Below are 13,531 nucleotides of genomic sequence, written 5' to 3' on the forward strand. Positions count from 1 at the left end.
TATTGAAGGAGAAGAGAAGGGCCTTCTCAGTCATGCCTCCTGCCTGTTTGATACTCTCCCCGGTGAGGGCCACCTGGCACAGATGCTGGACATATTTTTGGTGTCAGGTAAAAACTTACATTCCCCCCCCCCCAGGCTGATGATGATCTTTCTGCTGTTGATGTGCTGCCAAAAGTTCCTGTGGCTGTTTGGGTTGGTTGGTTGGTTTGAGTATATAAGTGGCGACCCATTTTAGTAAGCTTCTTCTAATCTAGGCTGACACTTAGTCCAACAGTTGAGAGTGCCTCACCTGGGAAGAGTTTGGATTTGATATCCCGCTTTTCACTACCCGAAGGAGTCTCAAAGCGGCTCACATTCTCCTTTCCCTTCCTCCCCCACAACAAACACTCTGTGAGGTGAGTGGGGCTGAGAGACTTCAGAGAAGTGTGACTAGCCCAAGGTCACCCAGCAGCTGCATGTGGAGGAGCGGAGACGCGAACCCAGTTCATTAGATTACGAGTCTACCGCTCTTAACCACTACACCACACTGGGAGTCAGCATCCTGAAGTCAGTGGGGTTTGCTGCGAAGCAGATGTGTCCAGGACTCCAGACCAATAGCCGCACCCCAGAGCACCTGCCCTTCCTTCTGACTAGTCTAAGCCTCTCCGTCTCCCAGGGGGATCTCGTAGAAATGAGCAGGCATCGCCAACCTCTCAAGACTTTCTTTTGTCTGGCAGCTGGTTCTCTTCCAGTTGGATTGTGTGCAGAATGCAAGAAGGATTTGCAGCCAGCTCACCTGCCTCCCAACCCTTAAGCCGACAACACTGAGAGGCATCAAAGAACAGGGGCTGACTCAGTGTTGGCAGAAGTGGAGAGGCTGGGAGCACGATCTTGCCTGCCCATCGTTCTTCTAAATCTGGCAAGTCGCCCTCCAGGAAGGGATCTGAAAGCGATCCAAGCTCTGGAAGGCGGCTCGCAAAAACGGAGACCCTCAGGTTGAAGGAAAGGCCAAGTTCCGTAGAGACCCCCGGTTTACTTTTGCACCTTGCATATGTTGCATTACGGAAAGGAGACACATTTAAAGCCTCTTAGTGTCAACACACATTTAGTATTCCTCACCCCTTGCTAACACTTTTGCACGTGGTCCTTTTTATTGATCCTGGACTTCTTGCCCTACTGCATGCAAAGGTTAAGTCTCTTTTGCAAGTCAGAGAAGATTTTGGGACAAAGTGTTCTAGGGCAACACCTGGAAGGAAAAGGTAAGTTGAGCTTTATGCCCCTTGCCCAGGACAACACTGGGCTTTCCCAGGCACTTCTGATCTCATTTAATTGGATTATGTACAATGTTAAAGGCTAACTTTATGGGGGTGACCCTGGGGGATGTGCACATCCAGGTGCCCGACAGAAGACAGGCCAGCAGAAAGGCCAGAGGGCCTGGGGGGGGGGGGCTGTGAGGCTACAGAACTTGTGCGGCTGAAGAGGAGGTCACTTCAAGCCCAACCGCCAAGCCCCGTTGGGGGTCTCTAAATCGGTAGATCCTGGGGAAGTCTGAAACATTTGTCCTAATCCTGGCTCTCAAATGGTTACTGGTCCCAAGGGCCAGGCTCTGCCTCCCCAGTCAGAGGCAGCCGGGTTTCTGGTCAGCAGGTGCTGGAAACCACAGAGGGGAGAGTTGCTGCTGTTTGTGGGTCCTCCATTGGGGCATCTGGTTGTCATCGTGAGAACAGGATGCTGGACTAGATGGGCTCCGCTGGGCCTGATCCAGCAGCCAGGCTCTTCTCATTTTCCAGTGCTGCGTATTTCAGCGTTTGGGTGTTTGTTGTAAGCTGCTTTGGGCACAGCCAGTGCCGGATTTATGTATAAGCTAAACAAGCTCTAGCTTAGGGCTCCACTCTCTGGGGGCCCCCAAAAAATTTAAAGGAAAAAACCCTGAATGTACATTTCCAAAATATAAGTTAAAAAACAAATAAAATAAAACCTACACACAGCAACAGTGTTTTGTGTTGTGTAGGCTCCTATGATGTACACATTTTGTGATGCGCAAATGGCTTGAGATACATGACCACCTAGCATCTATTCCACACACAAAACAGCGACCATTTGTTGTGGACAAAGGACAGCTGGACATATCCAGGGCCCCATTACCTTCAGGAGCCACTGAGGGCCGCATCAAGCCTCAATCCGGTCCTGCCGTCGGGGAAGGGAGCGCAGGGCAGCCGCTGCAGGAGCGGGAGGGCGCAAGCTCCGGGAGGGAAGCGGGCGGGCAGGGAGACCCGGCGGAGGACCCGTCTCAAGAGACCCGGGGGTGGGCGGGCATCGAGGCCCCGCCCCCTCGCGGCCGGAGGAAGGAAGGGGCGGGTTCTCTCCCTGCGGAGGGCCAATGGCTAGCCTCCCCGGCCGCCGGGCCCCGCGCATTGGCTGGCGGACGCCGGCGCCTGCTGGGGCCGCCGGGGCTGGGTCGCATCCCGCCGCCCAGGCAAGATGGCGGCGTCGGCGTCTGAGGAGGCGGCGGCGGCGGCGGTGGCGGCGGCAGCGGGAGGCGGAGCGGCCGGGCGGGGATGAGCCGCGGCGCCCTCGCGCCCCACGCCGCCCTCGCGCGCCTCGCCATGGCCCGCCTCGCCGACTACTTCGTGGTGGTCGCCTTCGCGCACGGGAAGCGCGGTGAGTCCGGGGGGAGGGAGCCGGGAGGCCCCGCCAGGCCCGGCGGCGGCGGCGGCCCTGGGGAGCCCCTCTCGCGCCTCCGCCCGCGGCGCTCCCCTTGGCCCGGGTCCAGGGCGCGGCGGGAGATGGCGAGGCTGCCCGGGGGGCCGCCGGGCGCGCCCTCCCACGGGCCGGGCTGGGCTGGGGCGGAAGGGCCTGCGCAGCGCCGCGCACCGGCGGACGGAGGCGGCAGGACTGGCCCGTCCCTGGAGCTGCAGGCTCGGGACCTGCTCGCCGCCCTCACGTACCAATGAAAGCAAGCCAGCTGCCTGTCTCCCCGGAGCAGCAGCCTCGGCCCGCCTGACGGGGCCCCCCGGGGCGGCAGGTGCACGTGAGAATCCGAAGTTGGCAGGTGCATCGCCCACGTGGTACCCTGCGCCGGATGCAAATCACGTGATAAGCCCCCATCAGCAGCTCCCGGTGCGCTGCGCGAATGTCTGGCAGGTCTAGGGAGGGAGGTCGCGCTGCGTGTCTGGATGGGGAGGGGCTGAGCGCAGGGGGGGAGATGCTCCGATGACCCCCCGAGCGATGGGTGGAGCCCTTCTGGGAAAGGGGTCCTCTGCTTGCGCTGTGGGGCTTTTGGTCCTGACTAGGCGCTGCATCTCTTCTGCTTCCTGGTTCCTGAGTCATCAGGTAGATGGTAGATCCTGGCCAGAGAAAGGCAGGTCTCTGCATGTCCTGCAGGTGAACCTGCTGCTTTCCTGACTTGGGCTCCCCTCCTCTTGGTGGCCCTGTGCCTCTCGCTGGGTGTTTCAGGGTCTCTTGGCCTATTTCCGCATTTAGGGTTCTGTTGCAGAAATTGCCTTGATAGTTAGACAGAGGGGTTTTTTGTTGGGTTTATTTTGGGCAACAGTCTCCTCCCACACGGTCTTTCTGTGACACAATGATGTTTGACAGAACTCCTTTTTGGAGGAGGTATTCAGTGAAAGGCTGAATCGACATCTTTCAGGGATGCTTCAGGTAAAGAGTCTAGAATTTCAGAGAGAAGGGTCTTGGGGGGCCATTCATTGCAGCACATTTCCTTAGCAGGCTATCCTATAGCTAAAATTTGATGTTTCAGACTTCTCCCAGCTTCCTCTGGAAGCTTCCAAGGAAGTATTTAAGTCAGTCTTTTACATTGCAGTTCATATATTTCTTAAACAGTTGCTATGACCATTAAATAGTAGTTACTAAGTACATTATTCAGCTGTGATTCCTGCTTTGGAGGGGATTGTAGATGATCCTTGGGGGTCCCTTCCAAGTCTATAATTCTGTGGAGCCTTTATAACATCTAGGAGTATTATCCAGAGTCTCTTGTATAAAGTTGGTTTTTTTGTAATACTGATTTCAAAATAAACAGTCAAGTAAATAAAACCCATTCAAATTCTCCATAACATAAGCCACTCCAGCCTCAATCCAGCAGATGGGACAAAAATTACTCATGCAGCCCACGTGTGTTTTGCTCTATAGATATGTGTTAAGAAAGGGGAGCAATTGTGAAATCAAGGATTTCTGTTTGTCTCTTAGTACCCACGCAAGGACTTGCTGCAAGATCACTCACTGGAAGGCTGTCCAGAAATAAGAGCTGTTACTCACTGGCAGAAAAGAGAGAGATGTGGTAGATGTGTGTGTTATTTGGCTGCCAGTGTCTAAATCAGTGGTGTCCAAACTTTTTTCAAAGGGGGCCAGGTTTGATGAAGTGAAGGGCCATGGGGACCACCAAAGGGCCATCCATAGTTGTTGCCTTTTTTTAGGAGTGAAGTTGTTGAGCTTTTTTAATGATTTTCCCCAGGTAATAAACTGCCATAGGGGCTGGATAAAACCGACCAGCGGGCCAGATTAAGCCCCCAAAACGGACTTTGGACATGCCTGCTCTAAATAGTCAACAGTTTGCACATGGCATGGCATGGAAATGGAAATGGATTCATTTGTAAGAGACTGATAGTGCAAGGGTTTGCTGATCTGCTTTTAGTCACAATTCAAAACATATCCCCCCCAATATTTTCCCAGATTATTATAAGTTCCAGCCTTATTTCAGAAATTGTGGTATATCAAGATATCACAATGTTTAGCTGGCAATATATCATGATATTGAAAACCAGATATCACCCAGCCCTAGAGTAGATGTGATGTTGTGGATGTAATCTTAGAGCCTCTGTCTATAATCTTTGAGAATTCTTGGTGAGGTCCTGCAGACTGGAGGCAGGCAAATGTTGTCCTCATCTTCAAAAAGGGGGGGGGGAAAGAAGATCCAGGTAACTACTGACTGGCAAGCTTGACATTGATATTAGGAAAGTTTCTGGAACAGATGATTAAAAAGATGGTCTGTGAGCACTTAGAAAAGCATGCTGTGATTACCCAGCATGGGGTTCTCAAAAAACTAATTATGCCAAACCAGTCTCATCATTTTTTGATTGAGTTGGAAGCTTGGTGGATGTAGCATATCTTCAGTAAGGCTTTTGACAAAGTCCCCCATTTTTTGCACCTGGTTGACACTCAAAGATTACTGAAATGTATGTGCTTTGAAGGCTCGAAGTATATGTTAAGGATAGACTATATGTTATGGAGGTTTAAAATAAAGAGTAGAGTGTTTTGAAAACAGGAAGTATGGTATCAATATTTTTCAACACCAAGTTAAGCATGTATTAACAATTTATGCTAAAATGTGATATTAACAATGTGTCACTTATATAAATTGCATATTAATTCATGCTTATCAAAATAATAAATAAAAAGTGTTGCTGAGCCCCCAGTGGTGACTAGACATTCTGTTTTGGTGCCCACAAACCAGGTCCCAGAAGCCATTTGCCTCCTAGCTTTTCTATCCCAGTGATTGTAAAGGATTTGGATGAAGGAATTGAGGTGATGCTCATATTTGCAGATGACACCATACTGGGAGGGGCAGAAGACAGAATCAGGATTCACAATGACCTTAACAGATTGGAAAACTTGAATTTCAATAGGCTGCTGTACTTAGGAAGAACCAACTGCACAAATACAACATGGGCTTGCCAGTAGTACATGTGAAAAGGACCTAGGGATCTTAGTGGACCACCAGCTTAACACGAGACAACAGTGTGATGCAGCAGCGAAAAAAGCTAAAGCAATTCTGGGCTGCATCAACAGAAGTCTAGTGCCCAGATCAAGGGAAGTCATAGTACCATTCTCTTCCGCCTTATTCAGACCACACCTGGAGTACTACTGTGTCCAGTTCTGTCTGGGCACCACAATTTAAGAAGCATATTGACAATCTGGGATGTGTGCAATGGAGGGTCTGGAAGCCAAGCCTTAGGAGGAACAGTTGATGGAGTTGGGTATGTTTAGCCTGGAAAAGGGGAGAGGCGAGAGGAGATATGATAGCCATTTTCAAATATCTAAAGGGCTGTCATATGGAAGGTGGAACAAGCTTGTTTTCTAATGCCCTGGAGGGTAGGACCCGAACCAATGGATTCAGGTTACAAGAAATGAGATTCCAAGTAAACACCAGGAAGAACTTGGACAGTAGCAGCTGTTTGGCAGTGGAATGGACTCCCTTGGAAGGTGCTGGACTCTTCTTCCTTGGAGGTTTTTCAGCAGAGGTTGGATGGCCATCCGTCATGGGTGCTTTAGCTGAGATTCTTGCATTGTGGGAGGCTGGACTAGATGACCCTTGGGATCCCATCCAACTCTACAGTTCTGTGATTGTAGACATTAACATGCTCGTGTTCAGATTTAATTTTAAAACTCGTTATTTTTAGAGACGCTTAATATCATTGGAAGTATATAATTTAAACAAAATTATTAGGGTTTTTTTCTTTTTACAAAATTGTACTTGTTTATTCATATCTGCCCTGATGCCACCCTTTTTAAATATGTGAATGACTCTTGTAGTTGGCATATTATGAAGGTCTGACATCAGTGACCCTTTTGCTGTGGAGGACTCCTGCCCTTTGCCTGTGTTTGGTGGTTTGAGGCTTAAGGAACTAGCAGCCCTTTGGCTCCTCACCTGTGGAATAATTCAGGAAAGGCTGCCTTAGCCAGAGGCTTTGGTGAAACCAGCCTATGGAGTGCCAGGCCAAGTCTTCCGCACAGGCTCTCTCCCTCGTGGGGTGGTGGGCTTGCTGGCATTATTCCTGTCCACAGCCACCCCTTCATTCCTGCCTTCTTCCACCACATTGCTTTCTGCAGCATGTTCTGTTCTCTGCCCATAATGTTCCCGCGGCGTTTATCCAAACTCCCCCACTTTTCTGGTCTGAGGGAAAATAACAGAGTAGCTCCTGGAAGCCACCTGCCTCCTGTCCCTTTGGTTCTTCCTCCTTGGCCACCCTGCCCTTTACTGTAGCATCCTTGAGCTCTGGAAATTTTGACTCCTGGAGCTTTTTCCAAGGCTTTTGTCCGGTGCTTTTTCCAAGTACACTTCGCATCACATCACATTATGCTTGTAATCCACAGCCTGGTACGTAGGAGAGCTTTATTTCGTGGGGCAGGGCAGCCTTTGAGATGGCAACTGTTCTTTGGTATGTGTTTCTGATAGTAACTAGATCAGGGGTCAACAATCTAAGGCCCATGGGCTGGAAGCTGCCTGCGGAGGTCGGCCCATGAGCTGCCCCTCAACTGAGTGGCCCGCACTAAACCAGCGTGGCATGCTGTGGTGCTGGTGCTGGAAATCGCGGGCGCGTGTGCTCACAATCCGGCCCATGGAGGGATCTCTGTGGGACTGATCCAGCCCAGGCAAGATAAACCTTGCTGACCCCTGAACTAGATAGAGGATGAAGGTGTTGATAGGGGATGGACACTTCCAGGTTTTTTTTTCTCCTTGTTGGCTAATCCAGCAACTTCTTAATCGGGCTCTGGCAGACAGAGCTTGCCCCCCCTGATGAATTGGCAGCCCCCCCACTTGTCCCAGGGGCCGGAGCACTGGGCATCAGGCAACTTCTTGTGCAGATGCTTGGGTGTGTGGCTGTTCTGCACCAGGCAAAGGGGCACAGTGAAGCTTCCCCTGGGGGCATCCGGGCAGTAGACTTCCAAGGGATGGGGTGGGGGGGGAGGCCTCAGTGTTGCTCTGACTCAGAGCGGGCTTTTGTACATTCAATGGAGCTGTGCCAAAGCAGCCACGTCTCTCTCTGGAAGAGCTGCCTTGTGGTTGAGGTTTGGACTGCACTGTGTGGGAGTTTCTCAGTGAAATGTGTTCAATATGAGCATTTGGAGAAAAATGTCCTGCCTGTGTGTTCCTTACAGGGCTGGAGACCACGGTAGCCTGACTGCCTGGGAGCATCAGCCCTCTGGAACCTACTTGGTCACCAGATGTGCAGCCAGTTGCCCATTCCGCAGCAAGAGCTTGGTGGCCATTCAGAGGGGAAGGACTGGCCATGGCTCATAAGCCCAGGGTGTGTCCATGGGGAAGGGCAGGGGAGTGGTCGTCTGGCCAGGTGCCTGGCCTGAGTGTTCTGGAAAAACGGAGCAGAAGGATCAGCTTGCAGCAGGCAGAGAAGGGTCTGGAGGGCTCCGCAGAGAGTAAGTCTGAGATCTGGTGCTGAGCAGTGGTTCTCATGAAGTGTGACATTTCCCAAGTTCCGGGATGATGTGGATCCAATCTGGGGTTGCCAGCAGACCCTTTGGGGAAGCATTTAAACATTGCAAAATGGCTTTCATAAGCTGGTGGACCATAGGCTAGTGAAGTATGATGGGCTGAGGCTGGTGCTCTCTGCCTGCCTGCTGCCTCAGAGCTTGCAGCTGTAGCCTCCATGGCCTGAATGACAAGGAGCCTTTATGGGCAATTCCTCCTGTGCCACACAGTCAGGAGATGGCCTGGGCTTCCCTAGTGTCTTGCTTTCTGCCAATTCTTGTGTGACCTGCTATGTACAGGTAGGTAGCCGTGTTGGTCTGCCATAGTCAAAACAAAATAAAAAATAAATTCCTTCCAGTAGCACCTTAGAGACCAACTAAGTTTGTTCTTGGTATGTGCATGCACACGAAAGTTCATACCAAGAACAAACTTAGTTGGTCTCTAAGGTGCTACTGGAAGGAATTTTTTAATTTTGTTTGTTTGTTTGTTTGTTTTGACTGCTGACTGTGGATGGTCTTCTGTCATGGATGCTTTAGGTGAGATTCCTGCATTGCAGGGGGTTGAACTAGATGACCCTCAGGGTCCCTTCCAACTCTACTATACTATGAATCTATGATAATACAATTGTCCAATGTCATTTTGGGTTGCATTAGCTGGAATACTTTTCCAGTGGACAGTGCTGCTCTGCTCAGCACTGGTGCAGTTGGCCCCTTGGTAAACAGAGGCCAGGTTAGCCTCACTGACCCTGGACCTCTGTGTGCCTTTTCCCTGGGCACCCAGTCCTCTGACTCCATCTCTTCTGAGGTGCAAGTTCGCTCCTCTGATGCTCCTGCTAGTCAGGCTTGTATATGGCTTTGCTGGATGTCCTGGCGCTCTTAGAAGCCGTTGACACCATAGATATCTTGCCGGGATGCCTTGCAAGGATGGGTCCAGGAAGTGCTGTGTTGAGGTGGCTTCAGCTGTTCTTGGAGGGTAGGTCCCAGAAGGTGGTGATGGCCATTTGCTTATGGGATGCTGCACATTTCCATCTCGTTGGTTGTTGGTTGTATTTTCCTGAGGACGTAGTAGAAACCCTGAATGATCTGGGAGCCATAATAATAATAATAATAATAATAATAATAATAATAATAATAATAATTTATTTCTACACCGCCCTTCCCAATCCAAAGACCGGGCTCAGGGTGGCTGAGAGGTGGGGCATGGGTGAGAAACAGTAATCCAATCCAGATTAGGTGGGAACGCTGTTAGCTGGGGATGGGAGGGGGCAGGTGATCTTAGATTGGGAAAGTGGCCTGTCTCCCTCCGAGTACTGAGGCTTACAGCTGGCAGAGCCGCCTCTTTGGAATATTCTTGTCTGGGTTAAGGTTGCTTTTCTCCCCCCCCCCCTTTAAATATAATTTTTATTAATTTTTCATTAATAACACTCCAATATGGGCCACATTATTAAGTATCAAATAATGCCAAACCACTTAATTTATATACAGTAGCTGCCCCATAGCAGAAGCAGTGTTTGAAATTAGCCAGGCTCCAGGCTGTCAACCACTTGTGGTGCCTGACATCTCCCCCATCTAGAGGTGCCTGCCTGGGGATTATTGGATTCTAGACAGTTTTCACACACTAATACCCTATCCTGTAGAATTCTATCAGTTATATTTTATCTGCACAATCTGAATGAATTTCTGAAACCAAAATGCTTTTTCTGTGCAGCCTGAGCAGGAGCAGTCACTATTAAGAAAAAGAAGTCGGAATAGGCCAATATATATGCGGACTGTCCCTGGATTGTGTGACTTTTCTTCTTTCAGTTCTCAAAGCTCTTAACCTAGTTCAAGGTTGTCCTCTGAAGTAGCTAGATCTTTAACTGATAACCAATCACAGTCAGTCCATCATTTGAAAAATAAGGCTTTAGAGCCATCTTGCTGAAAAATGGCAACTAGACACTACATTTTTGTGACTGAAACCTTGGCATAAGGAGTCATTTGGCATCTAGCTAATGTATCTGAGTTTCTGACACTGAGCAGAAGTACTCTAGGAAGCCAGTGTGGTGGTATGGTTCAAGTGTTTGATTAGGACCTGGGAGATCAGAGTTCAAATCCACAAGCTGACTGAGTGACTGGGCCATTCACAACCTCTTATTCCTTACAACAACCCTGTGAGGTAGGTTAACCGAGGAGCGAGTGGACCATGTCTTCCTTGGAGAAAAAGGCAGGATATACAGTCGTACCTCTTGTTACGAATGCTTCAGGATGCATACAACATGGGTTATGAACGCGCCGAACCCGAAAATAACGGCACACGTTACTTCCGGGTTCGGCGGTTCACGCATGCGCAGATGTGTCAAATGATGTCATGCGCAGAAGCGGCGCTTCAGGTTACGCACGTAACGGGTTCCGAACGGGGCTCCGGAACGGATCCCGTTTGTAACCAGAGGTACCACTGTAAATGCTTCCCTGCTTAAGAAAGCCGGAGGGGCCAACCAGATGGAGATGCCAGTTGCCAACCTGGCACCCAGAGATCTCCTTGTGGTCGCAATTGGGGAATTTTGAACATTGCTCCTGCATCACCACCACCACCTCCGCAGTGATTTGCTGCAGAAAGCCATCAATGAGCAGTGGGCAGCTCCTTCCTCCTGGAGGCCTGGAACAGGCTGGGCTTAGGAGGCAGCCTTATATGAAATCAGACCCATTGGTCTATCTAGCTCAGTATTTGCCACACTGACTGGCAGCAGTGGCTCTCCAGGGTTTCAGGCAGGTGTTTTTCTTTCTTTCCCAGCCTGCCTAGAGCTGCTGTCAGGGATTGAACCTGGGACCTTATGCTCTGCAACTGGGCTTAGGTTACTTATGAAGTCTCTCTGCACACCCCCCCCCCCCGGGCCAAGCTGCTTTCAATCTGTGGAGCCTAAACTTGGTGAAGAGAGTTTCCTTTAGCACCTTGTTTTCTGTTGTGCTTCCTGGTGCCATGTCGACCTGCTGCCCCAGGAGTGGTGCTGCTCTGGGCGGCCCCTCATTCCTTTGCTGGAGGTAGCAGACCTGCCTCAAGAGCAGCTGGGGGCTGAGCTGGTGTCAGTCTTGCTGTGCTGCTTGCCTGGTGTTGCGTTGCCGTCTTGTGGGGAGCAGGACGATCAGGAAGCTGAATGGTTTTTGAGGCAGGCTTGGCGCATCAGTTTCTTCCTTATATAGAAGCAACATTTCGTACCTCCCTGGGCTGCGGTAATTGTGACTCACTTGGGATCTCAAGTGCTGCATTTTGGAAGGTCTGGATGCAAAAAGGGGTTTGGTTGCAGGTTCAGGAATTAGTTGTCAACTTTTTCAGACTTGGCGCCCGCCTTTAACCTCAACTGGCAACACAGGACCCCCTCTTGACCTCAGGTGCCTGTTTTTATTCTTTCTCCTTCTGCCCGTGCATCTGCTCTTGGGGGGAAAATACTAGAAAATATCTGCAGTACCCCAGTTAAGAGAAGGATCTTAGTGGTATAGAGCACTTGAGTTGCATGCAAAAGGCCCCGGGTTCAATCTCAGTCAACTCAGGCTGGGAAGGACTTCCTGCCAGTCAGTCTCATTGGACCCGTTGCCTCACTGTTCCCGTGTCACAGTAAGAGGAATCCATGAGGTGAAGGCCAACGCTTTAGGAGGATGTTGTGCTGAGCTTCCTGTCAAACCTGTGTGCCAACAGAATACCCCTTCCCCGTGTCTGCATTCAGGGAAGTTTGAAGAGGTGAAATTGTGGCCCACTTCCTTACCTGCACAGTGATTTTGACAAGGGTCTTCAGAGCAATGTGCACATGAGAGAAAGGGACTTGTCCATACTGGGATGGGGAGCCCTTTTTAGATTCACAAAGTCCGCGTGCCATTATGGGCTGTCTTCTGAGTGCTGCAGTGGGTGGGGCCAGAAGGGAGCAGCCTGCTTGCCTTGGCTTTTCTTTTTTTAAAAGGGCTTCTCTCCCCGCTGCCGGGCGGAGCCGCCCACAGGCGCGAGGCGCGAGGCGCGGGGCGGGCCAGCAAGGATGGGGTGTCACCCTTGTGACAAGTGTGACACCCCTCCTCCTCGCTGGCCACCCGGCAGCTCCGCCCTGGCAGCAGGGAGAAAGCAAAGCAAAGCAGGCGCCAACGGCTGGCTAAGCTAGCAAACGCGGCACCGCCGATCGCGGGGGGCGGTGCCCCCACCCCCCCCCCCAAGTGTCACCCCCACCCCAGGGCACTGCCCGGGGCAGCACACCCCCCCCTCGCTACGCCCCTGCTCCAACCTCTTTCCAGGAAATGAGAGTTGGACCTATTCCTGCCAGGCAAAATCACTCCAGGAGGGTAGAGCTTGTGGGAGGGAGTATGACTTGTGGATAGCCCTGAGGGCCAGATGGAGAGGCCTGGAGGGCCATATATGGCCCCCAAGCCTGAAATTCTTCAGCCCTGCTCTATACTCTGCTTAGAAAACTGATCCTGCAGGCTCTGTGAGACCTGAATGGATGCTGTGGGGGTGGAAGAAAAGCAGTCCATGGTCCCCAGCTGCAGGGTTGTTCCATGTTTCCATTGTGTTACGTGAGCTTCGGAGAGCCTGGAAGGCCTGAGTCTCCAGCGCTTTCTCTGGCAAGGGCTCCCCCTCTGATCTGTTTAGCATCTTGGAGAGTTGCAGCACGTTCAGCCCAGCTGCATCACTTGGGGGCCCGAAGATCACAGCTGGGGAGGGCGGGTGCTGCTGGGATGGGAGGGGCTCCAGGGTCAGTTGCATATTGTGCTGGCAGAAGGGCCAGTGGCAAAGTTTGTGTCTCTTTAAAAAATATTTTTATTAAAGATTTTCTTGGTTTACAAAAGCACATGCCTTGTCTCTTTTTTCAGGTTGTACAGTCTTTCTTACAAATCAGTTTCATTTGTTGTGAGACTTTATGTTGGCTACATACAAGCTTGCGGAAGAAGTGGGGGGGGGAGGCTTATATTCTTTTGCATAGTGTCCATGTGGGGTTTTGTGTCAGCCTCAACTGGGTAGGTTCTCTTTTTGTTTATTACATTTCCTTTGTAGTGAGAGGTATTGGGGGGGCAGGGAGTGTCCGGTTGTCTGTGGTTGTCTGCAATGGGGTTTGTTGCATTTGTAAGAGGGTGGGATCACTTGTTGGGTCAGGTAGTAAGCCAGATTGATTTGTATGCTGCCAGTGGATTCTTGTTGTTGTTTTGTTGGGCTGGACCAGCGGCAGAGTTGACTGCTAGCCCACATGATGGGTGTCTGCTATGTTGCCTGGCCCTTCAGTCACTTATTTAAAGCTTGTGTGTGTGCTGTGTCTTACAAGAGAATAAATAAGAGAAGAGTAACTCAAAGGAGGGACGTAACTGGGTAGCATAGTAT

At 50.8% G+C, this 13,531-nt stretch overlaps 1 protein-coding gene across 9 annotated transcripts in view; it reads left to right on the forward strand.

Annotated features, from left to right (window-relative positions):
- Positions 1–2,529: 2,529 nt before the first annotated feature.
- SBF1 (SET binding factor 1) overlaps positions 2,530–13,531 on the forward strand; it is a 43,524-nt gene continuing 32,522 nt past the window's right edge. For all 9 annotated transcript variants that reach the window (XM_033163267.1, XM_033163271.1, XM_033163272.1 and 6 more), the window contains exon 1: positions 2,530–2,640. In XM_033163267.1, the coding sequence (XP_033019158.1) occupies positions 2,538–2,640 (103 nt within the window). In that variant the 5' untranslated portion in view covers positions 2,530–2,537. The remainder of the gene's footprint in view (positions 2,641–13,531) is intronic.

This window comes from Lacerta agilis, chromosome 10 (genome assembly GCF_009819535.1).
Source record: "Lacerta agilis isolate rLacAgi1 chromosome 10, rLacAgi1.pri, whole genome shotgun sequence".
Taxonomy (NCBI): Eukaryota; Metazoa; Chordata; class Lepidosauria; order Squamata; family Lacertidae; genus Lacerta; species Lacerta agilis.